Source organism: Paramormyrops kingsleyae, chromosome 3 (genome assembly GCF_048594095.1).
Source record: "Paramormyrops kingsleyae isolate MSU_618 chromosome 3, PKINGS_0.4, whole genome shotgun sequence".
In the NCBI taxonomy this organism is placed as follows: Eukaryota; Metazoa; Chordata; class Actinopteri; order Osteoglossiformes; family Mormyridae; genus Paramormyrops; species Paramormyrops kingsleyae.
In genome coordinates this window covers 7,792,394-7,818,861 of record NC_132799.1, presented here as the reverse complement: position 1 = coordinate 7,818,861, position 26,468 = coordinate 7,792,394, and the positions used below count along the sequence as shown (strand labels likewise).

Below are 26,468 nucleotides of genomic sequence, written 5' to 3'. Positions count from 1 at the left end.
TTAAAGCGATAATTCGAAATATTGCAGGTTAAGTGCCCCTGTATTGGGCAAGGAACTGCGTGTGTTTTTTTTTCTCGGTGGTCATGTGACTCAGCGCAACTTGATGGAAAAATACTGGACTGAAGAGACTAGCCACTGTAAATCAGTAGCCTATTCTTATTGTGAATATAGTACATTTTCAGTTTATCTTGCAACTTTGTTATATCCTTTAGATATTATACATATTCATTGTTAAATACTATCCCAGTATAGTTTGTGCCATGTTGCTTTCCTAATTAAGTAGCTGTCTACCAATACCTGCATTTGAATGTAATCTCCAAAAATAAGTCAGTATATTTCTTTTAAAACATCATATTGGTCAATAACCTATAGGTAACCATTAACCACTGACATTTTGCCTGAATACTGGCAATAACAAAATGCTATACTCTTTTTGCAAAATACCTGCATTACAAACATACAAACTAGTTATATGGTATAAAGTCATTAGAGAATAAGGTATACAGAATTAGTTCAACTAATTAAAATTTTAAGATCTTTTAGGTCTAACTGACTATATAACTTGGTAAAAGGGCAACATGTAAATTAAATCAATCACATGTTTATATGTTTTGTGGCTTGTTTCTATGGTGTTGTATTGATCGAGTTCCCCTCAACACTGAACTGTGGATTATACTTTCAACAGACTTACAACATGAAAAACTGCACTTTATCCCAGAAACACTGAAGGAATGCCGTTCTACTAGTTATACACAAGCACTTCGGTATTGTTTTTGTATTCCTCTTAGGAATATTTCGTATCGCTGTAGTTCATAAACACATTGTGTTCATTAACCTATTTCTATAGGCTACTCATTTTATTGACTTTTATATCACTTTAAACAGAAACAATTGAAAATGACAAAGCCTCTTACAAACCAAAGCAAGATTATTTTTCAGTAATCTAAAACAGAATTAAATTTAATGTGTTATAATTGTTCATTTATGATATAGCTTCGCCATTCATTCCACGTGTACATTTATCGCATTGCTGAAGGCTAGACAATAGCTATACAATAATAAATTACATATGTGAGATTTCCACCACACCCTATTGAGAATGCTGCCAATAGCCGATATAATCACTGCCCATCGTCACTGAAAAAGTATGTACCTGAGTTTCATGGATATAGCTATCGATTGTAGCCATCTAAGTTATCATATCCTCGTTGTCTAACTCTTCCATCCAGAAAAACAAATATTTTTTTTTCCCCAAAAACTCAGGGCAGTGTCATCCTAGTGGAGTCAAAGTCTGCTGTCTGAGCTCGAAAGTTATAACCAACGAATAAGACGTTTTCTTGGGCAGTAACATTTTTCTGTGCTTTTGTTTGCTAATTGCCGCTTGTGATGTTCTAGAACCTAGAATAAGACGTGAAAGCTGCACTATCAGCTTGTATTGTGTGATGAACTGATGATAAAGAGGCAGTCGGAGGGAGCGCGAGAGTGTAGCTGGACCTCGTGGCCGATAAAGCGCGTTCAGCAGCAGACGGGGAATTGCTGTGGTGCAGCAGGACAGGACAGTGCTGTCACAACGCGAATGGAAACGTAAGCATGCTGAGTGCAAATAGTTACTATACTTTGTATTTTTTAAAAAGTCAAACGCTCGCTTCATCATTTGCATCTCCAAAGAACCAGGACTGGCAGTGAAATCTTCCCTCTGTTTTAAGAGGTTTGCCCCTCCGTATGCACTGCTTTCCATTACAACTTTGGGATGTGTAATTCTTCGGGTACGGTACACAAAAAACTAATTAAACTTAATCTTATGCAGTCATTACCATTATATATAGGTCAGGACAGTTATTCACCCACAGTTTGTCTTTATTGCTTTGAAGACCCTTGAGTTTTACAGACATTTACAACCCTTTATACACTTCGGTAAACATTTATTCCACAAATAAGCTTTCAGCGTGTTTGAGATGTAAAACGTGACCCCACTGATTCCAGACATTCTAGAAAAACAGGGATCCGCTGCTAAAATTACGCATCAGTTCACCAAAGAGAGCCCTCTGGCCAGCGTGTCAGTCTTTTCTTTTAAAAGGCTTGCAGATTCTTTGCCACACACACACACACACACACACGTGTGACAACAGAGGTACGTTGTTCAGGATCGGACTGGTCGAATCCCGTTTCATCTGGTCCCGGCTGCCTATTTACATATATTATCGTTACATCAGAGGCTGCACTCACTCACCCAGCGCCTCGTTTTGCTACTTTAGCATTTTTATTCTCAGCGAGGAACTTTGAGTAGTGTCTTTACCTATGCACTAAGTATATCAACAGAAACGACATACAAAGAGGTGTTAAATAATGCTTATCGAAGGGGAAAAGATAAATAACCAGTACCACGAGTTGCAATTTAAAATAGGCTGTACATGCTTTTAGCAGCTATATTTAAAATCTCTGGTAATAAAGATTAAGATGTATGACGTCGATCCGTATCTAGGAAATGTTCTGTTTCGAAAATACCAGCCAATGTTGGGTAAACGGTCAGAAGTAGAACAAATGTGTTTTTTTTAATAATATTGATTATCTCTTGGTAGGTTGATGTTCATTCTTAACCAGATGGCTCAGTATGCCATGTGTAAACGAATTCATCGCTGACCGACGTTACGTAACAGCTGTAGTAACTGGACTTTTAAAAAACATGTAAAGAACTTGCGCCATCTAGTGATTGAAAGCGCACTGGTTCTTATGGCATCCTGCTAACGGAGATCGACTGTGGGAAGTTTATATACACACACACACACACACACACAAATACGACGTGTAAAAGTAATTCAAATTTAATAGAAGTCAAAATAAATTATTTTGAAATTAGTCCTACTACAATAGGTACTCTATATGGACAAAAGTTATAACAGCTGCCACTCTTCTGGGAGGGCTTTCCACAAAATTTTGGCGTGTGTCTGTGGGAATTATTCCCCATTCACCAAGAAGGGCATTTGTGAGGTCAGGCACTGATGTTGAACGTGAAGGCCTGACTCATAATCAGAGGAAGTTCTAGACCATTTCAACTGAGGGGCCAGACTGGGGTCAGTTGTTCTGTTAGGGGGGGCAGATACATTTGACCTAACCTTAATGTCCTTTAAGTTTGGGGTTAAGGGTCAGAGCTCTGTGGGCCAGTCAAGTTCCTTCACACTAAACTCACCAAACCATGTCTTTATGGACATTGCTTGTGCACTGGGGCACAGTCATGCTGGAACAGAAAAGGGCCTTCCAAAAACTGTTCCCACAAAACTGGATGCATAGAAATGTCCAAAATGTCTTGGTATGCTGAAGCGTTAAGAGTTGCCTTCACTGGAACTAAGGGGTCTAGCTAAACCCCTGAAAAACAGCCCCATACCATTATCCTCCAAACTTTACAGCTGGGACAATGCAGTCAGGCAGGTACCGTTCTCCTAGCATCCACCAAACCCAGACAAGACCATCAGACTGCCAGACAGAGAAGCGTGATTAGTCACTCCACAGAACTTGTGTCCACTGTTCTAGGGTCCAGTGGCAGCGTGCTTCACGCCACTCCATCAGACACTTGGCATCACACTTGGTGATGTGAGGCTTGCATGCAGCTGCTCAGCCATGGAAGCCCATTCCATGAAGCTGCCATCGCACAGTTTTTGTCCTGGGGATAATGCCAGAGGACGTTTGCAACTCTGCAGTTACTGAGTCAGCAGAGTGTTGGTGACATGGTGAAAGGTGGCATACTATGACAGAGCCACTCTTGAATGCCCTCGGCTCTTCAGAATGGCCCATGCTTTCACAAACGTTTGTAAACCTGACTGCATGACTAGGTGCTTGATTTTTTTTATACACACCTGTCAATGGCTCTGAATGAAACACCTGAATTCAATGACTGAGAGGTGTGTCCCCATGCTTTTGTCCATATAGTTTCCTCTGAAAACAAGGAACCTCAATGTTTAGGCCTCTCAGGGATGTCAGTGGCTAGATTCTGCTCAAGATTAAAAGTGCCACAAATACAACATCCTGTTTTTCCATTCATGTAATAAGGGAATGCAAATTTACACAATGAGAACTATGACACACCAAACCCTAGCCGTGGAAGCCTGATTCCCAAGGCATAGTAGACCTGCATCCAGTGTGTAAAATTTCTGAGTTGGGATTTGATCTGGGAAACCTGAGGTGGCTCCTGACCCTGGCACTACTTGCTGATCCCCTCTCGTGCTTAAACAGAGGACACTAAGCTTGATTTAGGCAGTGCGGCCAACGTAGTGATTTTTTAGACCCCTTCAACGACTGTTTTTTTCTTTCAAAAAAGTGACTAGCGAAAAATCCAACGACTTTTTGGGCAAACCTTTGCAGACAACAGAAACAGAAAAAAGCAAATGAGAACAGCTTTAATGGGAAATCGGCTGTATTAAAATACAGTAGGCCTATATGTGAGGACAGAGAGCAGGAGAGAAGCAAACAGATGTAACATCTGACATTAGGTAGAATGCAAATGCTACACAGTGACGCAACCAATATGCTAATTAGCGCATGGCGTCATCTAGCGATATTTAGCGAGTTTTCAAACAGGCTTTAGTTACTTTCCTTTGAAAGTAGCTGGCAACATTGTATTTAGGCACCGCATTGCTGAGAAGTAGATTTTAGCATATTGTTCCTGGTCCCCTTTAATAAAGTACAGTATAGCACAGATGAATCCTGCAAGAGACAATGAAACGTGCCTTGATGATCGGTATTCAGGCAACTTAAAGAACCTCTTGCAAAAATTCCACTAGATTTTAAGAAGTATTAATATTGTAATGCTGTTTTTAAATGAATATAAGATATAGGCTACTTTATGACACTGATGACATTTCCGCAAATCAAACAGAAAATAAGTGCATTCAGAAACACACGTAGCTATATAGTCAGATAATTTGTTTGCAAGTTATAAATTTAACTTTTGATATAACTTTTTTTGCTTCGGTGAGTTTTATTTTCTCACAGATTTTTATTTTTGGTTAATGTTAAAAAAGTTTTGCTTGATAATATTGGCACAAATCTGATTCCTTAAAAAAACGAATCTGGTTGACAGCTTTACTCTGCACTGGCCAGTATCAGTCAAGTATGTTTCATAAATTTTTAATTAACCCCAAAAATGGAACTGTGAAGCACCTAGTGGCCTGATCCTGCCCGGAACCCAGTGCTGAGTAATAGTATACTGGTGTGGTGTCCTTGTCGTAGAGGCTGTGGCAGGAGGCTGAAGACCAGAAGCTCAGGCCATTTGTCACTGTTCCACATCTGGCACTGTCAGGCTCTAACTGCTGTGTGTATCTGCCTGGGTAATCTCTGCTGCTCTAGCCAGCCATAAATTAACCCCTGTGTCCTTAGTGGGTGCCTTTCAGTTGGACAGATGCTCCCTGCTCCGTGTCTGTCACTGGCCATCGCCAAGGACAAAAGCCTTTTGTATACCTCAGAGACCCCAATATTACTGGCAAAGAGCGCACGGTCGCATTCACTATCCTCCTTTTTTTTCTTCTTCTTCTTGCTCCATCCTTTAGGAGACACATAGTGCAAAGAGGGGGACGCTGGGAATGTCAGATTTAATGGGGTGAATACTCAACGTCTCGTGAAGGGAAGGGACGAAAAAATGGGAAAAGAACCTGCCACTTAGTGCCCCTGCTCCTGCATCTGCCGGAGGTGCCATCCATGAATGCTCCGCAGCATTGTGACATCACCTATTCCTCACCATATACAGCTCTTTGAAAAAACTGGGACCACAGCACAATTTTATGTTTAACTCATTTCTTAATTTATGTGTGTGCATTTGTGAATAATATATATATTTTTCTGCAAACTGCAGCCTGGTTCTTCTCTGTTTCTCATTAATGAAGGGATTCTTCCTTGCATTACAGAACTCCAGTCCTGCTTCTAGGAGCCTGATACGAACTGTCCTAGCAGTGCACCTCACACCTGCAATATTTCCTATAACATCTGTAGAGGTCCAAGCAACTAAAGGAGGCGGGACTAAGACATCCGATTGGTTGGTCCCACCCCCTCTAATTGGTTGGACCCAACTCCTCTCCAATCTGATTGGTTATCTCCCAGAACCAATTATTTTTACACATGCCCTCAGAACATTTTTGTGTAAGTAAAACTCCCATGCGTGAACATTTATACCATTCATGAAAATGAGCAAAATATTATTGTCCGTTAACGGTGTCAGACTTTTGGGTGAAAATATCCTGGTACTTAATGGAACTCATTATGCCATTGATCTTTAACAAGAGCTTGTTAATGGCTTAACAAGAGTGGATCACAAAAGAGCCCCAGACACCCAGTGTATTCTTATTCCCGTGACTCTTGGCAAGGTTCAGCCATTGGGTTCTTCTCTGGAAGGCCTTCTTTCATACAGCCGTTCCAAATAGCTAGTTGACACCGAGTCGGCTGTAAAACAGTCTATAAATTGAATATGTCTGGTATGCTAAAGGTCACCTTAGGCTTTTAAAATATTGCTTATAGCCCTTGTAAAGTGATGTTTATCACCAGCAGCTGATACAAAGTTGTCTGAGTATGAAGCTGTTGGTGGATTTAGCATATGGTTAGGCTCAGTCGCAGGAAAATAACCCATAAAATGCACATTTAAAATGTTTGAAACGACATTATCATTTTAAATACATGTTTAGTGTAAACACCTGGAGTGCTGACTAAACATACCGTAGTACCGTATGTGTCATGAAGTACCAACAATCATGGCTCTGTGTTATGCAGCGTAATCCTATAATATTCACATCATCTGCAATATACACCATAAAATATATGAGGGAGGATACAACGATCAGCCATAATGTCACAACCCCCTGGTAAGGTGTAGGTGCCCCTTCACCAGCAAAACAGCTCTGACCCACTGAGGCATGGACTCCACAAGACCTCTGAAGGTGTCCTATGGCATCTTCCACCAAGATGTTGGCAGCAGAACCTTGAAGTCCTCTAGGTTGCGAGGTGGGGCCTCCGTGGACTGGATGCTCAATTGGATCGAGATCTAGGGAATTTTAAGGCCAAATCATTATCTTGAACACTTTTTCATGGTCCTTAAGCCATTCCTGAACTCGTTTTGCACTGTGGCAGGGCGTATTGTCCTGCTGAAAGCAGCCATCACGGAATACCGTTGCCATAAAGGGGTGTTCCTGGTCTTCAACAGTGTTTATGGTGTGGCACGTGTCAAAGTAACATCCATATGAATGCCAGGACCCAGGTTTCCCAGCAGAACATCACCCAGAGCATCACACTGCCTCCTCTGGCTTGCCTTCTTCCCATAGTGCACCCTGGTTCCATCTCTTCCCCTGGTAAATGATGCACACGCACCCAGCCGTCCACATGATGTAACAGAAAACGTGGGTCATCAGACCAGGACACCTTCTTCCATTTCTCCATGGTCCAGTTCTGATGCTCACATGCCCATTGTAGACGCCTTTGGCAATAGACAGGAATCGGCATGGGCACTCTGATTGGTCTGCGGCTACGCAGCCTCTATACACACCAAGCTATGATGCACTGTGTGTTCTGACACCTTTCTATCACAGCCAGCATTAACTTTTTCTGCAATTTATGCTACAGTAGCTCTTCTGTGCGATTGGCCCAGACGGACTAGCCCAGGGGTGTCAAACTCCAGTCCTGGGGCCCTGTGTAACTTAATTCTTTCCTATTCTACCACAAATGATTCAGCTCAAGAGCTGTGTAGTAATTAGCACAAGGAGTTGAATCAAGTGTGTTAAACGAGGGTAAACCAAAAACTGTGCAGAGCTCCGGCCCCCCAGGACTGGAGTCTGACACCCATGGGCTAGTCTATCCTCCCCTTGTGCATCAATCAGCCTTGGGCACCCATGACCCCATCACTGGTTCACTGATTGGCCTTCCTTGGATAATTTTTGGTAGGTACTGACCACTGCATACCCGGAACACCCCACAAGATCTTCAGGTTTGGAGATGCTCTGACACAGTCTTCTAGCCATTACAATTTGACCCTTGTCAAAGTTACAGAGATCTCCAGGGTAATGATATAGAGGGCAAATTTTTGAGCAATGTTGCCAGGCAACGCTGCTCACAAATGCTGTTTGAGCATTTTCCCACGAATATTAGGCAACATTTTTCTACTTGAAAAACTTCCGATTGGCAGTGGGCTAATTTTTGCAACCACCCAGATTGAAAGATGTCCTCTGTCTCACCTGATTGGCAGTTGCCTGGCAACATTGCTCAGGAAGTGACATGTGTATCACCTTTACATTTGCTCATTTTTCCTGCTTCCAACACATCAACTTCAAGACGTGACTGTTCACTTGCCTAATATATAACGTAACCCTTGGAAGGGGCCACTGTGTAACGAGATAATCAATGTCATTCACTACACCTGTCAGTGGTTTTAATGTTATGGCGGATCGGTGCATATTCTTAGTTTAATAAGGGCAGTAGGCTTTCGGTAACTGTACATAAGAGAAATGAGAGATATTTACGACACACTAAGGACAGCGAACCTCCATCTGTTTTTCTTTATTCATAAGGTTTTTACCAAGTCGAGTGAACTGCAAATATTTTAGTAGTTTATTACAGTCTAGTATTGACAGCAAATATTTGCACGGCTGCCAATGGAAATTCGGTGTTTAATTGATTCAAGTATTACTTAGCGCATCCCCAGTGGTTAATAATTGCCAGTGTCAGAAACATCTTCCGGTGGGATGGGAGGGGAGGGGAGGGGATCGCTCGGGTGTCCCTAACCCTTAGTTAATAACGGTGGCAGAAAAACGCCTTTTTCGGACTCGCCAAGCTGTTTTCCAAACTCATCTAGAGCCATTTTAGTAAGATACGGTAATGTAATTCGTTCATTTATACATTGCATATTTGTTACTCGGTATTTAGTCAGACTAGAAATTAGGGAAATTTATCAGAATTCAGTGTCCAGACAATGTGCGGCTGGTGTGACCGCGGTCTGAGCTTTCGTGCAGCGAGTAGCTTTCGCAGGATTTCTCCATGTAAAAGCGGGACTTCCCTGGGGATTCTGTAAATCATTATCAATTAGACAGTTATCATAACGTTACGAGACGCAATTAGCACCTCCTTTCATTTCTCTTTCCAGTGGACATACTAATTTTCAGGAGTGTGAATTCCCAGCGCTCGAACCAGCGGCATGGTGGCATTTGAGTTGAGTGAATTTTTTTTTACTTGCTTCTTAACGGCATCGCAAAAAGTTGGAGCGTAACTGTTTGTAAAATATGCCGCTTTTATTTTTTCCGGATCTTTGTGCTTCGAGTTTAGCTTATAAAGTGCATGCATGCAAATAAATTGAAACCCTTTGGTTATAACATTATTTAGGGATTTTTCTGATGTGTGCATGGCAGACTTCTTGTATTATTGGTGTTTTAGGTAGTTTGGTCTAGGTTTGCCCACAAGGACGGTGTTTCTCTCCCTCATCTCTTGCAGTGAGGCCACCAAGCCCCGAGGTGGCGCCGTAGAGGAGAGGGGCGAGAATCCGAACAAGAGCTTTCGGGTGTTTATCCGACTGTGTCCCGAAGAGCGGCGGGACCCCCCGACAGGTATGTGCGTCACCTCATTGTATAAAGGTGTTTATAAGCCCTAAGAGTTGCATTTTTCTTGAGCTATTGACAAAGTTTGTTTCTGTAGAATGGCAAGCTTTGCAGCAAAATAATCTGTTTTTAATGCAAATTACTGTCTCTACTTAGCAATTATATAATGTTTGGTATGTATACATCTTCATTCTTTATACGACCTACATAAAAAGTGCTGGTTTTGAATAGACTGAGACATTGGAGAATTGGTGCTCATTTACTGAGAGTGTTAATTCTTATTAGCAAATATGAACACATTAGATACGCATGTGGTGGTAGATGGTTAGCACATTTGCCTCAAACTTCTGAGACAGGGGTTTGAGTCTCTACCCTGAACAGGACAGGAAGGTCCAGAAGATGGATGGAAGACATTGTGTTTAATCTAAGAAATTGTAATAAACGTTAACTATTGCTTATTTTCTTTAATAATCATTAGTATAGGATCCAAACACTGTATTAAAGTGTGGCAAACTTATGTAAGAGATATTTTGTAATATATTGGTTACAGGTTTGAATGTTATATAAAAACATTTTCTCACAGATGAAGCAAGGGGATTTATAAAGGTGAAGAGACCCAATCAGGTGGTTGTTGACACAGGAAGGGTGAGTGAACATGAGGCTGGTGTTTCAATGTGGCGATTGGGTAGGTGACCTTGAATTTCAGTGAGTGACAGGTTGAGCAGCCAATCAGTAATGAGGAAAAGACCATGCCTGAATGGACTGAATGAGAGTGTAGCAACTATGAATCTGTCCATTGAAAAGGGTGAAGTGCTGTTACTTCTTTTTGAGCAGACCAGTCATTTAGATGTGCATCTACGGCAGCATGATCAAGTAGGAATCATTAGCAGTGTTGCTCAGACCATGCCTCAGAGACCCCTAGACAGTCCACATTTTGAAGGAAGCAGGGAGGAAGCAAAAATGTGGACTGTCTGGCAAAGAGCTGGGATGGAGCAAAAATGTGGACCTTCTGGAGGTCCTCATGGACCAAGTTGGGATACACTGCTTTATAGATCTCCTCTACTTCAGAATATAGATCTCTAGAAAATGATCCTGTTAGACTGTCCCTTTAACAACACGATTTATGGCCTTATTCTCGGTGACCTTACATCCTGAATCCAGGGCCACCCACCCCAGACTCTGGAGTTTAATGCCGTTTGGGACGAGACGGCCACCCAGAAGGAGGTCTACGAATCGGCAGCCAAGGTAATCCACACTTCCTGCTTCCGGTGGCCATGAGGTGCCCTGAATTCACAGGCTTACAGCGTGCACCTGTTTGTATTGGAAGTGCATCGTTTTGTGAGAATCCCATTGATTTGCACGTGCTTTACTACAGCGTAGGGCACAGCTGGTGCCAAAGACGACAATTTGCAATTCAGCGTTATTTATTGCATTTGTAATGCTAATATTTTTAAGCAGTTTAAAATGATACATATTTGAATTTTAATTAATTTGAATATTAATTAATGTTCATTCAGAGGGGCATTGCTGCTGCAGGTCAGATGAGATATTCTGCTAAGTGTTTTCTTCAAAAAAGATTAATAGATTGATAGAACAGTTGCTTATCGAGCTAAGGCCATGGATCTCATGAATCTTGCTCCAGAAGATGTAGTGACACATGGCATTCCAGTACATCAGTCACCTGATTGACGTCTCCTTGGACTATGAGGAGGACTAGGGCAAATTTAAGAGGCAAATTTCACAATTCTGCATTTTGCCCAGTCATATAGAAAGACATTTAAGTAAAGTGTGATTATAAGGTGAATCACCAGGGTAAATCAGCAGCGATGCCCTGTGGATTTGAACAAACATCCCGACTGCAAACGCTTAACTGAGACTCACCGTCGCCCCCCATGATTCTACCGCCGCTGCCGCACACCGGCCCCCAGCCCCTGGTGGAGTCTCTGCTGCACGGCTGCAACGGCTGCGTTATTACCTACAGCTCCCCGGCCAGCGGGAGGTCGTCACACAGCCTGCTGGGAGATGGCGGCGTTGCTGGTGCCCAGCGGGGCATCGTCAGCAGGGCCGCTCAGGACATTTTCAGCTGTATCCCTACTATTCTGTGTCCTGGGTAGGAGGGTGGGGCTTCTCACGACAGTAAAATCATGGGAACCGCAGTATAAATAATAATTTTTAAGGCGGGTCATTATCATAATGGAGGGATATCGGCAAAGACATTATTAATGACATTGTAATTCATTGCAGATCATTTTCAAGTAGAGTAGATCAGCCATGAGTCCTTGGCTCTCTATGCTATTTTGATTTCAGTTGTTTCAGTATTGCAGTAATTTTTTTGCAGGTTAGATTGTGGAACAGTTGCCGTAAATCTGTTGTTTTTGAAAGAGCCTAACCCACTTGGATCACAGAGATGCTGTTTTTTATGTCCTTCACAATGCCCCAGCCTGTAGGAATAGGGTTCAGAACCTTGACTTTCTTAAAGCCCCAGAAGCACTGAACTACAAGATCAGAGTCTCCTTCATCCAGGTTTCCAATGAGAAGATATATGATCTTCTGGTTAGATCTCACCTCTACTCAAAAAATAATTCTCAGCCAATTTTTTTTCTTGCTTTCCTCACAGAAGAGTATGCTGGTGAAGCCCGTTTGCTTCCCTTACAGGAGAGCCAGTCTGCGGAAGTGTGCCGCATCCGTGAGGGAGGGGGCTCCGTGCTGCTGGAGGGGCTGACGGAGGTGGAGGTGGGGTCTCCCCAGGGGGTGCTGCAGCTGTACCGGCGTGGGGCTGGAAACCGTCAGTCAGGTGTGTGATTCGTACTGACAGGTTCCCTTGAGTTTACAGTGAGAAATGGAAGTTGACTATTCAGAAAGAGGCACACACCTTTACCTTTACCCCAAAGTCCAGGGCCATTTTTTAACACCAGTCCAGCCCTGTGGGCCGTTCATTAGTAAGTTGCTGCTTCATAACAAACACATATGTTCAGTAAGCCAGCATAAATGCAGTTAGCAATTCTTCTATTGTGTGGCATCCAACCCTGACATATTTGCGCTACGTCGTCCTCATTGCTGTCATGGTTATAGCTGCTGTTCCTGTGTCCCCCTCATTAATAGGTGCTTCCAGGGGTGAATTTGCTGGCAAAAGCCACATTATTTTTAACATCACCGTAGCCATGCAAATGCCCAAGGCTGAGAGCGGTAAGGCAGACGGCTTCTTTGCTATTGCTAGCTTTAATCGGGTTACGTGTGCTGTGCTTAATATTGCATGTGTGGTACCTTGTTTTATTTTTGGCATGGTGGGTATATTACAGTGTGGAATAGGAATTAAACTTCTGCTATGTATTTACTTTAGGTCAGGAGGGACTTTTGACTACTTGCAAGCTAACACTGGTGAGCCTTTTAGTCAGATGTATTTTTAAAAAATTAATGGCGATTATTGTCCTTCACAATTAGGGCAGGGGTGGTGTGGTGGCACTGCGGTTATCACTGTTGCCTCATACCTCTGGGCACTGGGTTCGAGTCTCTGCCACGGCTCCATGTGTGTGGAGTTTCTCCTCCTGTCGTCATGGGGTTTCCTCCAGTTTCACCCCTCCCACAGTCCAAAAATATGCTGAGGTTAAGTGCAGTTACCAAATTGCCCGTAGGTGTGCCTGTGTGAGTGACTGGTGTGTGAGTGTGCCCTGCGATGGGTTGGCGCCCCTTCCTGGGTTGTTCCCTGCCCCTGCGCCCGTACCCTCCAGAATAGGCTCCAAACCCCCCCATGACCCTGAATAGGACATGTGGTTGCAGGAAATAGATGGACAATTAGGTCATGATGTCTGCACTTTGGTTCTGTCTAAATGTCTCATCAGCACTTTTTAACTGTTCATCTCTTGTTCCCAGGTGGACCTCGCCAGCTCAGCCAAGGTGTGAATAGCTGGCGTCCCGCAGATGTATTAAGGAAAGTTCATCTGCAGATCAAAGTTTCAGTGTTGAAAATGTTTGCTTGTGAGCTTTAGGTTTATTTTGTTTTCTTTACCAACAACAGACACATTGTGAATGATCTCAGAATGGTCAAAGCATCTATTGAAAAGATTATTTTAAGGATGTTGTGGAAGGTGTGGTCCGGGGCAAAAATAATTTTGGGGAAGATCAGCCTGCTCTTGTAGATCCTCGGTCTGGTGGGATGAACATGCAATGTCGTGCTGATCTCCATCCTTGCAGGTGCCCGCGCGCTGCGGTCCCATTCCAGATGTGAGGAGAGGTTTGCAGGTGACTCAGGAAAACGCCCAGGAAGTCAAGATGCTCAAACGCTCCCTCACAATATTTGGAAACGTAAGTCAAGTCCTCACGGTCACCGTATCAAACCCTGAGTTTCATCTCTCACTATTTGAACCATTGCCCTGCTCCCCCATTCACCTTAAATCCCATAAAACTTTTAAACTTCTGGCCTGTATGATTTATAACCATTAAATCTCACCAGAGGCATCAAGGCTAAATGTCTCCATCCTTCATTCTGTACCCCAGTGCCATGGTAACTGTGAGCTAACAATGATCCCGCGGTAGAGATTCTTTCCTGTTCTTAACGAACGAGCTCTCCAGAGTGTGCACCTTCTCCGATTCGAGGAGATACGCTGCATACCTGAGACAGTGTATAGAAAAGAAGAACAAGTAATCTTCTCAGCAATAGCACTTCAGTTCTCCTCAAAGAGTTTGGTTAAATCCATCTCTTGTCAAGGATCAAAGGCACACTTTTAGCTATAAAAACTCTTGACTGGTAGGTTGAAGGTTACTGGATATGGGAGGGGCTAAATGGCCGAGGAATGAGCCAAAACGGGAATAAATTGCATAGATGATCATTCTGCAGTTGTTATTGCCTGTAATGTGACTCCCAAAAGAATGTATGTTTATGCAAGTTAATCTCCATATTGTTAATACCTGAATGTGTTAGCAAACGGTCATTATGGTATGTATAGCAGATGGTCTCGTGTTTAGGCTGCGTTGGGCGCGAGGAGCCAGCTTTCCACTCGACGCCGAACATCATTTCCCGTTTTAGGTGATCTTTGCCCTCAGCACTACGGGCCGTGAGCACGTGCCGTACAGGGAGTCCAAGCTCACCAGGATTTTGAGAGACTGGTGAGGGTGCCAGTCTCCCCTTGCTGCGTCTGAGCTGAAGGCATGCCCGCCTGCTGCCCATTTCCAGCCATGGTCATACATGTCACATGATTTCTGGTAGCTTGGTATATATTGATTGACTAAGCACCCCCCCCCCCCCCTTGCTTGCCCACCTATCCATGCACGGTTAAGTTTAGGGGGAGACTGCCGGACGTCCCTGATCGTGACGGTGTCTCCCAACCCGTCGTGTGTCTCCGAGACGCTGAGCAGCCTGCAGTTTGCGCGCCGCGCCATGGCTGTGCCCAGCCACCAGCTTCGCTGCTCCCCCCTGCAGGTAAGGAGAGTAACGCCCCACCCACCCAATCTAATCCATGCAGTCATTTCCCCTGCAGCTGGACACTAATGCTACTTGCGTACATCTTTCTAACCGTTTATCAGCGTTTTTTTGTCCCAGTCCTCGGACTCCCAGACAGTCCGCGGTTTTGCTTCTTCCCAGCTTCTGACGTACCTGTACCAGCTGTTCACTGTTTTTAGATTGTTTGGTTCAGGCGTGCTGTGAGCTGATGGGGAGCAAAATGTGCACTGGGGGTCACTGAGGACCGGGGTGAGAAACACTGCAGTTGAGGGTCACACAGCTTATAGCAGAAGGGACAGGGCACAAGGCAGGGGGCACCCTGGATGGCATGCCAGTCTGTCACAGGGCACAAGGCGGGGGGCACCCTGGATGGGATGCCAGTCCGTCACAGGGCACACGGCGGGGGGCACCCTGGATGGGATGCTAGTCCGTCACAGGGCACACAGGGCGGGGGGCACCCTGGATGGGATGCCAGTCCGTCACAGGGCGGGGGGCACCCTGGATGGGATGCCAGTCCGTCACAAGGCAGGGGGCACCCTGGATGGGATGCCAGTCCGTCACAGGGCACACGGCGGGGGGCACCCTGGATGGGATGCCAGTCCGTCACAGGGCACACAGGGCGGGGGGCACCCTGGATGGGATGCCAGTCCGTCACAGGGCACACAGGGCGGGGGGCACCCTGGATGGGATGCCAGTCCGTCACAAGGCAGGGGGCACCCTGGATGGGATGCCAGTCCGTCACAGGGCACAAGGCGGGGGGCACCCTGGATGGGATGCCAGTCCGTCACAGGGCACACGGCGGGGGGCACCCTGGATGGGATGCCAGTCCGTCACAGGGCACACGGCGTGGGGCACCCTGGATGGGATGCCAGTCCGTCACAGGGCACACGGCGGGGGGCACCCTGGATGGGATGCCAGTCCGTCACAGGGCACACGGCGGGGGGCACCCTGGATGGGATGCCAGTCCGTCACAGGGCACACGGCGGGGGGCACCCTGGATGGGATGCCAGTCCGTCACAGGGCACACGGCGGGGGGCACCCTGGATGGGATGCCAGTCCGTCACAGGGCACACGGCGGGGGGCACCCTGGATGGGATGCCAGTCCGTCACAGGGCACACGCCGGGGGGCACCCTGGATGGGATGCCAGTCCGTCACAGGGCACACGGCGGGGGGCACCCTGGATGGGATGCCAGTCCGTCACAGGGCACACGGCGGGGGGCACCCTGGATGGGATGCCAGTCCGTCACAGGGCACGAGGCGGGGGGCACCCTGGATGGGATGCCAGTCCGTCACAGGGCACGAGGCGGGGGGCACCCTGGATGGGATGCCAGTCCGTCACAGGGCACGAGGCGGGGGGCACCCTGGATGGGATGCCAGTCCGTCACAGGGCACACGGCGGGGGGCACCCTGGATGGGATGCCAGTCCGTCACAGGGCACACGGCGGGGGGCACCCTGGATGGGATGCCAGTCCGTCACAGGGCACACGGCGGGGGGCACCCTGGATGGGATGCCAGTCCGTCACAGGGCACGAGGCGGGGGGCACCCTGGATGGGATGCCAGTCCGTCACAGGGCACGAGGCGGGGGGCACCCTGGATGGGATGCCAGTCCGTCACAGGGCACACGGCGGGGGGCACCCTGGATGGGATGCCAGTCCGTCACAGGGCACACATACTCTCACACGGCAGTTTGTTTAATTGCATGTTGTTGGACTGAGGTGGGGGAAACCCTTGCAAAACACACTAAAACTGATATGTTTCTCTGTGGAGCTGGATGTTTCCTAAATCATTGCAGTTCCCAAATATAGCCTGTTTTTGTTGTTTTGTGTTTGTTTTCCCAGGTTCACAGTACAAAGACGGCAGAGAAGCCCAAGTCCGGGCAGTGCAGACGGGCGACACAGCTGGCCGCCTTGACGGGCAAGAGGGTATGGTGAACAACTCCTACCCCCCACTTTCTGCTCAGTTTCCCAGTTGTTGAATTTGGGACGCGTCCCCCCCCCCAGCCCCACTTAAACAGTCACAGCTGTGTTTGTGCTCTGAAAGCTTTTCCACCTCGTGATTGAAGCTTTCATGAATGGTACCGCGCTCCACCATTAAACCACGTGGTGATGACCATGCCGTAACTACGTGGCTTTATTTGAATTTTTTCACCTCAGTTTCTTGTCTCCCAAGGCTACCAGGGTCGAACTTTTCAACACTCACGGCAAAGGTGAAGGACTCCAAAGGCAGTGACTGTTTTTTTTTTTTTTGGGGGGGGGGGGGGGGTAGTAATTACTCAGTGGAAGAAAGAATATATAAGTTTGCATTCAAGCTGTGCCAGTTATATTCTGGGATGCACCATCACAATTCTTCTGGTGGTGTTTTAACTAGCAGTGTTTTTAGTCATTTATTACTGGCAGTGTGAGGAGCTGTGGGCTCTCCCTAAACTGGGATGTGTGTATAACTGTAGATCCAAGCAGGTCTGTTTTTTGGCAGTGAGTCCCCCCCCCCCATATGATTCCTTCAGCTACCCCGGTTTCCCTTCGCAGTCCAAAGACATGCTGTCAGCTAAAATCAGCATCCCTGGGTGGATGGAGAGATGGATGGACAGATGGATGGCCATGCTGTATTCCAGGGGTCTCCAACCTTATTTACACTGAGAGCTACTGCTACAAATAAAATAATCTGGGGAGCTACATGTTGGATACCAGATTATTTTGAATTGGGGGCAGGTGTGGTGACGACAGACAATAATATAATAAGAACACGATGAAATACAGTGAAGCTCCCTTTAGTACCCCAGTGTACCTAATACACATGTGTATAAGCAAAACAAAAAATCGAATTAATTGAATTGATCCTATTTCTAAAATGTGTTGTGCGACTACTACTAGCTCTCAGGTAGAGAGAGAATTACATGCCTGTATTTGTCATCTGCAGAGGGTTTTTTTTTCTAAATCAATGTGGCTTTGGCTCCCAGGTTAAGCCTTAACTTGCATGTTGTTCTGTGGGGTCTACAGGTTCATCCCCAGACCTGCCTGCCCCCCATCCAGCACACGCTAGCGCCACCCTCTGGGCATGGCTGGAAGCGCTGCGACGAGCTGGATCACAAAGTTGTGCTGCCCCAGCTAGAGGCGGGAGGAACACAGGCCATGAGGTCGGCGAAGGCACCGAGGCCAGGAGAGGAGAGGGAAGGTGGAACCAGCCTGAGCAGACGGGCAGGCGAGGAGAAAGGGGGCGGAGCCGGTGTGAGCAGGCGGCTAGGCGAGGAGAGAGGGGGCGGAGCTGGTGTGAGCGGGCGGCTAGGCGAGGAGAAAGGGGGCGGAGCCGGTGTGAGCAGGCGGCTAGGCGAGGAGAAAGTGGGCGGAGCCGGTGTGAGCAGGCTGCCTGGTGAGGAGAAAGGGGGCGGGGTCAGCGTGAGCAGGCTGCCTGGTGAGGAGAAAGGGGGCGGGGCCAGCGTGAGCTGGCTGCCTGGCGAGGAGAAAGGGGGCGGGGCCAGCGTGAGCAGGCTGCCTGGCGAGGAGAAAGGGGGCGGGGCCAGCGTGAGCAGGCTGCCTGGCGAGGAGAAAGGGGGCGGGGCCAGCGTGAGCAGGCTGCCTGGCGAGGAGAAAGGGGGCGGGGCCAGCGTGAGCAGGCTGCCTGGCGAGGAGAAAGGGGGCGGGGCCAGCGTGAGCAGGCTGCCTGGCGAGGAGAAAGGGGGCGGGGCCAGCGTGAGCAGGCAGCCACGCTCCCGGTCTCACTCGAGCACGCTAGCAGGTAACCAAGCAGTGGAGCCTAGCGATCGGGATAGGCAGGCCAGGCCTGAGGTTCTCCACTCCCCCGGCATCTCCTCAGACTGCCTCCCACCTCCACCTGCCCCCTCTGCCACAGCCGCCGCCCCTCCCATGTCCATGGACTGCCCCAACTGTAACCGGGAGCGGAAGATACGGCAGGAGTATGACAGATACATCGTCCAGGCCCGCCGGGACAGGGATGCCCTAAGCCAACGTGTGCAAGAACTGGAGGCCAGTCTTCAGAGGAGGGAGAAGGCAGAACCTCCACACTCCTCAGGAGCAGCAGGAGCTTGGGGTGCAGCAGGGACCCAGACTGGGGAGACGGCAAATGTCAGTGAGGTAGGAGGTGAACTAAGACACCGAAAGGGGACTCTCTGTATCACAGGGGGTGAAGGAACGAGGACTAACACATCCAAAATCCAGAGAGGCATTCTGGAACTTTAAATAGACATGAAACAGTATGAAAATTTAATAATATGATTGTAGTGACCAAAATAATCACGGTTATCATTATCACAGTATTGTTCAAATGTGCTGAAAATGTTTGGAAAGAACTGATGCCCAAACTGACATAATTTCACCAAGTTTTATATTGAAAACCATGAATAAAATTAGCAGCACTGTGCGCTTTTTGTTTGAATGAACATTAAAATAATAGCATAACCAAAACCTTGTGTAAACATATGAAAACTAATCAAATGTGCATTAACGTTAAAAACGGCCAGAGCACTGTCACAGTTCAAAACGTGTAAGTTGGTTCAAACTGTGTACACTGGTGTGTTTCCATTGCCTTGTTCTTCTGCTTTGACTCCGCAGGAGTTGTTCAGCGGTGGAGGATTCGTGCTTCTGCCGCGAGATGACATCGCGAGCCAGGGGGGAGCACCGGTGGGGCCAGACTGTCCTGCAGGCAGCATGAGCAGCGGCAGCCAGGCGGAGAAGGACAGAGAGAACGAACGGCTCCCAGTGAGTGCCGCAGCGGCGACCAAACCTCTGACCCTCTCCTGCCCGGTCACCTTTGTATTCATAGGCTCATCTCTCTGGGAACACTAACTCTACTGCTAAATACGACCTTCAACAAAGTGAACAGCAGAATGCTCACTTGATCTCCAGAAACAGCAGAGAGAGCCAGTCACAGATGCTGCGTTTTAGCAGAATTTCAGTGTAATTTTTGGCATAGCTGTGGTGGACAAGGAGGTAAAGCTGTTCTCAAGCACAGGGAATGTCCTGAATGGAGTAAGACTTCCTTTAAGAGTGATTAAAATCCTTATTATAATTTCTGATTTACTCAGCCATAGAAAATCAGAGTACCTCAAAGACAAGGCAGCCAGTCTCTTTAAACTACTTCTGTCAGTGGGGTTTGATTAACCCTAACCCTAACCCTAACCCTTTGGTTAGTTATGTAGGAGTCACCCCGCTAAGGAAATAATTAATGGAGGATGTGTTATGCCTAAACCCCTTCGCTGTACTTCAGGAGAGCCTGCAGAGGGAGCCGGAGGTGCTGCAGGACCAGTGGGGGGAATGCAGCGGGAGGGAGGAGGAGCTGGCTCGCCAACTGCAGGAGCAGACGGACCCGGCGGTGCTGGAAGCCCAGGATCTCCGGGTCTGGTTGGAGAGGGACCGGCTGCAGCTCCATAGCCTGGAACACCAGAAGGTACCGGAAGGTGGGAGTTTGATGGGAAACTCCATCACTACCTACTGCAGGAAGAAAGAGGCTAGGTATGGAAACAGAGTTAGCACGTAGCATTGGTACATTTCTGTTCTCCTATTTCAAGGAGACCCTATCCCTGGAGCTGGAAGATGTCAGAGTGAAGTATGCGAGATTCCAAGAGGAGGCTGCATTGGTCATGGCTGACCTGCAGAGGGAGAAGGTACTCATTTAATCAGGCAGAACGTCTACCTCCACTATCAGTAGACAGAAACCATCGCTCCAACCCAATGGCAAGGTCTATTGGCTAATCAGTTCCTCTTAGTCTTTTGTTGAATCTCTAATGAAATTTTGCAGGATGACTTATTGTCGCAAATAGAAGAAAGAGAAAAGAGTTACGAGAAGGTAAGCTTATTAAATTATGTCATTTTAACAGTAAAAGAAACACATAATTTAGCAAGACTTTGGTATGAACTGAAACCCCGTGAGGGTTGTCAGCATGCAGTGCTGGGTCTTGCCCTGCAGGTGGCGTTGGAGAATGCGGACCTAAGGTTGAAGGTGGATGCTCTCCTAGGTGAGGTGGGACCAGGTGGCCCCCCAGACCCCCGCGGCCCACACAGGCTGACCGCTAGCACCGAACTGGTGGTCCTCTCACACCATGTATCTCACTGCTACTCAAAGACCCAGTACCCAGGCAGGTCACATAGATTGTTACTCCCTATTTGAGTAGTGTTCACCTGCCAGGATAATTGTAAGTTAATGACAGTGTTGGGAAGGTTACTTTTGAACTGTAATAGGCTACAGATTACTATTACCCTGTTAAATATGCAATAAGTAATGTAATGATTTTGATTACTTCATTAAAGTAATGCAACTTAAAACATTTGATTACTTTTTCTAACAAGTGTTTCAAACTGGACAGTAAAGCATGTAACTTATTACTCCCCAGCACTGCCTGTAATTGTTCTGTCTAGCAAATATTTTTGAATTTTGTCTTGGATTCAGTGAAATCTATTGAATGCTCTTATTTGATTGGTTCCTTTGCCAACAGATTACTGCATCCAAAGTGCATCCGGAGTCGTCGCTGAGCCCGTGGTGATGAGCGATTCTGATGGCAACCCGCTGGCCACAAAAGAGATCTTCAGGCAGCTGTGAGTCCCTCGTTTATAATACCAGCTGACAAACTGAATCCGATAGTTACCAAGAGCCCGGCCCTCTCATTTCCCGTTTGGCTCCTTCGTATGATTGCCAAACTGCCACAGTACTTCCCCAGCTAATTAATTTTTCCACAATCCCTAATGGTGGGCTGCCTGGCAGCACTACAGAGATGTATGCAAAATCAAACCAATGAGTAAGCAGATGTATTAGGCAGTGATTCCCCTCCGGGTCCTCTCGGACCCCATCCGGTCCACGTTTTTGCTCCCTCCCAGCTCCCTGTAACGTGTCCCTGAGAACTGCGTTAGAAAACACTGATGTGAAGAACTGTTCAGTGTCTGATGCAGAAATGGCTTAATGGGCAAAGCTTGCAAGGTTCTGTTGAGGTTGCTTGTTCTCCTCAGAGTCAGGTGGGTTAATTCCCAGTTCGATCCTTGGGGACCCAAAGCCAGTCCACGTTTTTGCTCCCTCCCTGCTCCCTGCTAGGAGGACCTGTCTGGCAGGGAGCTTGAAGGAAGCAAAAAACGTGGACTGGCTGTGGGTCCCTGAGAACTGGATTGGGAAACTCTGGTCCAAAAATATGCAGTTAAGGTGGACTGGTATCCTTTAGTACAAACCAGGGGTGATTGTAGGACATTACACTTAGGGGGGGGGGGGACTCCCTAAGGTCTCCCATGGGGTTCCCCCATGATAAAATTTGCGCGATGTAAATGCAAAAAGACAAATCACTAATAATATTTTTTCTGGGGAGCTGAGGCAAAAAAAAATATGGTATTGAACGACCTGTGGTACAAAAGTGTGTGTATGTGCGTGTGTGCATGCATGGATTAAAATGTCCCCCACAATGTGATTTAAAAACCTCTTATTTTGACGTTGTGGGGACTATTTTTCAGATCCAATGAAAATGAATGCAATCAAAAAACTAAAGATGCCAAAAGTCTCATATTTAGTTTGGTTACTTATGGTTAAGGTTAGGGCTGGGTAGGGGTTAAGGTCATCATGTTGGGATTAGAGTTGTCCCCATAGAAATGAATGGAGAGTCCCCACAAAGATATTATTACATACGTGTGTGTGAGAGAGAGATTCTGAGCTCCCTAACAAAATGTCACCTTGGGCCTCCTTCAGGGCCCAGGAAACCCCCCCCCCGGCCCTGTATATGCGCCCTGCTGGGAGACGGAAGCTCCATGCATCCAGTCCATCTTGCCCCGCTGCCTTACTCTCTTTACCTCCCTGGGACTGACTGCAGGCTCAATACTGCTTTGCGCTAATGTGTTTTAAAGCGGGACTCGATCTCTGCTTTGCGTTGCATGTGGCAGACGCCGGGAGCACAGTCTTCTCCGGGACGTGATGCTCATCCTGTACCGGCGCCGCTGGTTTGTGGACGACGCCGTGCCGTATGTCCGCAGGACCCTGAGAAAGTGTGGGGCCAAACTTGACCCCCTGGACTGAACAAGCCCCTCCCCCCAGAATGGACAGAACCAAAATGAGGGCAACAAAAAGAAGAGCTGAATTGTATGTCCATCTTGACGGATCCTGGGAAATATTTCTGATTTACAAAGGAATGTTTCTTTGTTAATTATCAATCAGTAATCCAATTTTATTGCTCCATTAAACAATCCCTTTGTCATTAACATTCATGATGTACAATGTGCCAAATAAGTTGTCTAAAATGGACCCATGTGCTTTTTTAATTTACTTGAGTATTTCCCATTATTCCTTTGGGGAAATTAATAATTGGTTGTTGAACTGGTTGTGACAGAAAGTGGGTGGGTCTCGCAAGAGGTCCACCTGCTGGCAGGATTGGTCCACTGCATGGTCTCCCAGCAGCACAGCACCTTCAACAACACAAAACCCTGCTGGTACCTATTAATGCTGCATGCTGCAGAATAAGCTGGTACAGTCATACATGCTAATCAATTTTTCCCCCAACTGCACTCATCCAGCTGGATATTCAGTGGGGGAGTCCCACTGAAGAGCCTGCAGCAGCATATCCTTCCTACTCTCTTAGTTACACCTTCCTGTTATTTTAATAGGGCAGTTAAATCAGGAGAACAGACTGAAAGACAAACAGGTAACCATGGAGCTGTGGAAAATGGTCATGCAGTTCTGGCCAAGTGCCTTATTAGAATCAGCCACTAGGTGTCACTCTTATCCTTGACTTCCATGGGCAAAGTCGTTCATGGTGTTTACCTACTGTATATAGTTACTTGTTTTTGCCTCCAGTGTTTCAGGGTTCATAATATTGTACCTGCTCCATTCCACAAAAAAGTGATCCAAATATTTACATTGTACAGCGGGCTGCTTTATATATGTAACCTGAGCCGGCTGCTAACTTGTGGATGAATGTATTGCTGCAGGATTATATTCCCATGAGGCAGATTGAATTTACTTCTCCATTATAGCTCACGGGGGTAAACCTTTCATAGCCGAGGTGAGCTTTTGTGACCGAGCCCCAGGCCAGGTAAACACGGAGGCACAGATCCGGAGAAGGATGTCCAGTCTGACGTTTTTATCTCTCTTGTGGCACCGGTCCGTCAAACATAAGATGATTATGTGATGTGAAATCATAACCATTTCCAAATGCAGTCGTCACACTACTAGGCCCAAAATTACAATTCCTCTGCTATTTGACAAAGCAATGGCTGTTAAGTGATTCACTGGGATCTTGGACTCTTTCTCTCTGTCCTCCGTGCAGATTGTCCTCCCCCTCCAGTCCACCGCATTCTAACCTGTCACTGTCGTCAGGATTCCCATATATGGCTACATTGGGGATGGGGGGGGGGGCAAGAGAAAGTGACATGGATACAAAAGTCTGACATTGACATATTAAAAGGCCAAGATAATGCAGAATGAAAATGACCTGGCTCTTCTCGCAATACTAGTGTGTGAAAATTAATCCTGAAACATTAGACAAGGAATACAAACAGCAAGGGCACTAACAGGCAAAATGAAAGCCGGCATATATAACTCTTGTTTCAACATGTTCATTTTTAGGCAAATACGCTTTTCAAATGAGCCCTCAAGAAATCAGTGCTAAAATGAGTCTAGGTCTTCTTCAGTTTGAAGTACGGGTGTGGCTCTGTGGTTTAGAACTCGGAAGGTTGTTGGGTCAAATCCTATTCCTGCCAGAGTAACTATGTTATTGCTGGGCCCTTGGGCAAAGTCCTCATGCACAAAGACTTCCCTAGGGGCGCTGGAAAAAAGGCCAACCCTGTGCTCTGACCCCAGCAAAATCGGATGTGCAAAAACCAAAAGTATTCCTATGTATGTGTACAAAAGGGAAATAAAAGGATCTACTGCATACCATAATGTTTAATGTTTCAGGGGCAGTTATACCAGGCAGCTCTGTTGTCATGGTGATCAAGTGACCAGAACCTCCAGTCATCACAACACTGCTCTCATGGCTGACTAATGTGAAAATATTGAGTAATTACTAAATCACAACAACCAAATGTGAGTGGGCTACCGGGGTGGTGCCTGGCTTTGTGGATTAGGTCACTGAGCACATCACCCATTCAAAGCTCGTGGTGGGCGGAGCCATCGTACCATTGGTCTCTTGAGCAAGGCCCTTAACTCTCAATTACTCCAGAGACTGGCTCAGCCTGCTCTCTGATCCTCGTGCATTTTCGACTGGTTTCTCCTTGTCCCCCTTTACATTAAATCAAGCAGTTATCAACAGCCATGGTAATCCCCTATGCAGTGGGATTTTAAGACGTCAGTATTAAAAGTAAATTGGTTCCTGTTAACTGAAAGAATATGGAAGTGACCAATCACTAACCACCAGCTAGGTAAACGAAACGTGTCCATTTTCACCTGCTTGTGCTAAAGGTTCATGCACTAAGCAGGAGGTAGGTAGGGAACCCTAATCCAGGAAGAGCATGCAATCCATGCAACGAGCCACCATGCAATCCATGCAACGAACCACCATGCAATCATGCATTTCTCAACACTATTAATTATCTCTGTTGTAACAAATTCTTGGCATATGAACTCCCTTATTATTGGAAAGGTGTAGAGTTTGGAGTGTCTGCACACCAGTTCCGAAAAGATCACTCTGCCCACGGCAGACGAGTCTCCCTCTGATTCCGTAGCCATTTGGTTGTCATACTTGGAAGCAATGGTCAAATCAAGGTGTAACTTACACTGGGGTTGCAAGAGGACCCAGACCGGTTGACTCCCGTAGAGGTGGGGGTTAGACACCTGGGCCCCCAAGTAGCACTTTTTCCAAAATGTGACGCATCACTCTGTTTAACCTGAAGCACTGATACATGCTGAACCTGGTGTGGTTGTTATGGGTCCTGCAGCATTTGGATTTCTAGCCAAACTGGGAGAAAATGGTATGTAACTGTATATGTGTGCAGTGAGCCTTGTAATTAGCAGTGAGCCCTGTTTTTGCACATTGCACATTTAATTGTTTTGTAACAGTTATATTGTGCCAACTATGGCCTAGTACTTATTTGCTGCTATTAAGTCCCTAATTTTCTCTGGGATCAATAAAGTATCTGTCTGTCTGTATGTCCATCTGTCTTTCTAATCTGTGTGTCCATCCATCCATCTATCATTACAGTGTCCTGGTTTGCATTGCACTAGGTGGCAGTTGAGTCTGGAGAGGCAGAGGTCCCCGTCAGTTCTGAGGCCAGCCTGCAGATGCAGTGTAAATACAGGAGACGCTTCAGATCTGAGGCCAAAGAACGCAGAATCTGTGCCAGAACAGACACATACCGCTGGCTCGGCAGTAAACCATCAATAGCGTATTGCTGGGCGAGACATAAATATTTACCCAAGCTAATGAAATTTCTCAAGTTGCATATGAACGAGTCACCTAATACAATAATATTTTTGCTTTTTTCCCTGCCTATATCCTTCTCTTTCTCTCTTTTTACCTCCAAACGTTTCTCTGCACTGTGACCAGTTACACTAAAT

General features: G+C 46.6%; 1 protein-coding gene across 9 annotated transcripts; it reads left to right on the top strand.

The window, feature by feature from the left end:
• Positions 1 to 1,361: 1,361 nt before the first annotated feature.
• On the top strand, positions 1,362 to 26,060 carry LOC111858161 (uncharacterized). 9 transcript variants are annotated; one of them, XM_072709528.1, is made up of 23 exons: positions 1,362 to 1,584; positions 9,110 to 9,174; positions 9,454 to 9,566; positions 10,141 to 10,202; positions 10,719 to 10,802; positions 11,486 to 11,642; positions 12,037 to 12,110; positions 12,213 to 12,351; positions 12,660 to 12,743; positions 12,898 to 12,935; positions 13,428 to 13,451; positions 13,749 to 13,859; positions 14,581 to 14,660; positions 14,832 to 14,973; positions 16,835 to 16,918; positions 17,993 to 19,084; positions 19,562 to 19,708; positions 20,217 to 20,396; positions 20,518 to 20,613; positions 20,748 to 20,795; positions 20,916 to 21,084; positions 21,442 to 21,541; positions 22,862 to 26,060. In XM_072709528.1, the coding sequence occupies exons 2-23, from the start codon at positions 9,161 to 9,163 to the stop codon at positions 22,992 to 22,994; spliced, it is 3,171 nt and encodes a 1,056-aa protein (XP_072565629.1). In that variant the 5' UTR covers positions 1,362 to 1,584; positions 9,110 to 9,160; the 3' UTR covers positions 22,995 to 26,060. The 9 variants fall into 9 exon arrangements, 8 of the variants coding, with proteins under 8 accessions (XP_072565629.1, XP_072565630.1, XP_072565628.1 ...); XM_072709529.1 differs by lacking the exon at positions 1,362 to 1,584 and adding an exon at positions 8,692 to 8,706; XM_072709527.1 differs by lacking the exon at positions 1,362 to 1,584 and adding an exon at positions 8,696 to 8,841.
• The last annotated feature ends 408 nt before the right edge of the window (positions 26,061 to 26,468 follow it).

Bases quoted from the DNA above. Each gene is read 5' to 3' on its own strand.
- LOC111858161 (XM_072709528.1), top strand. The intron at 9,567-10,140 runs GTATGTGCGTCA...ATTTTCTCACAG, and splicing joins GCGGCGGGACCCCCCGACAG to ATGAAGCAAGGGGATTTATA. The intron at 10,203-10,718 runs GTGAGTGAACAT...TCCTGAATCCAG, and splicing joins TGGTTGTTGACACAGGAAGG to GGCCACCCACCCCAGACTCT.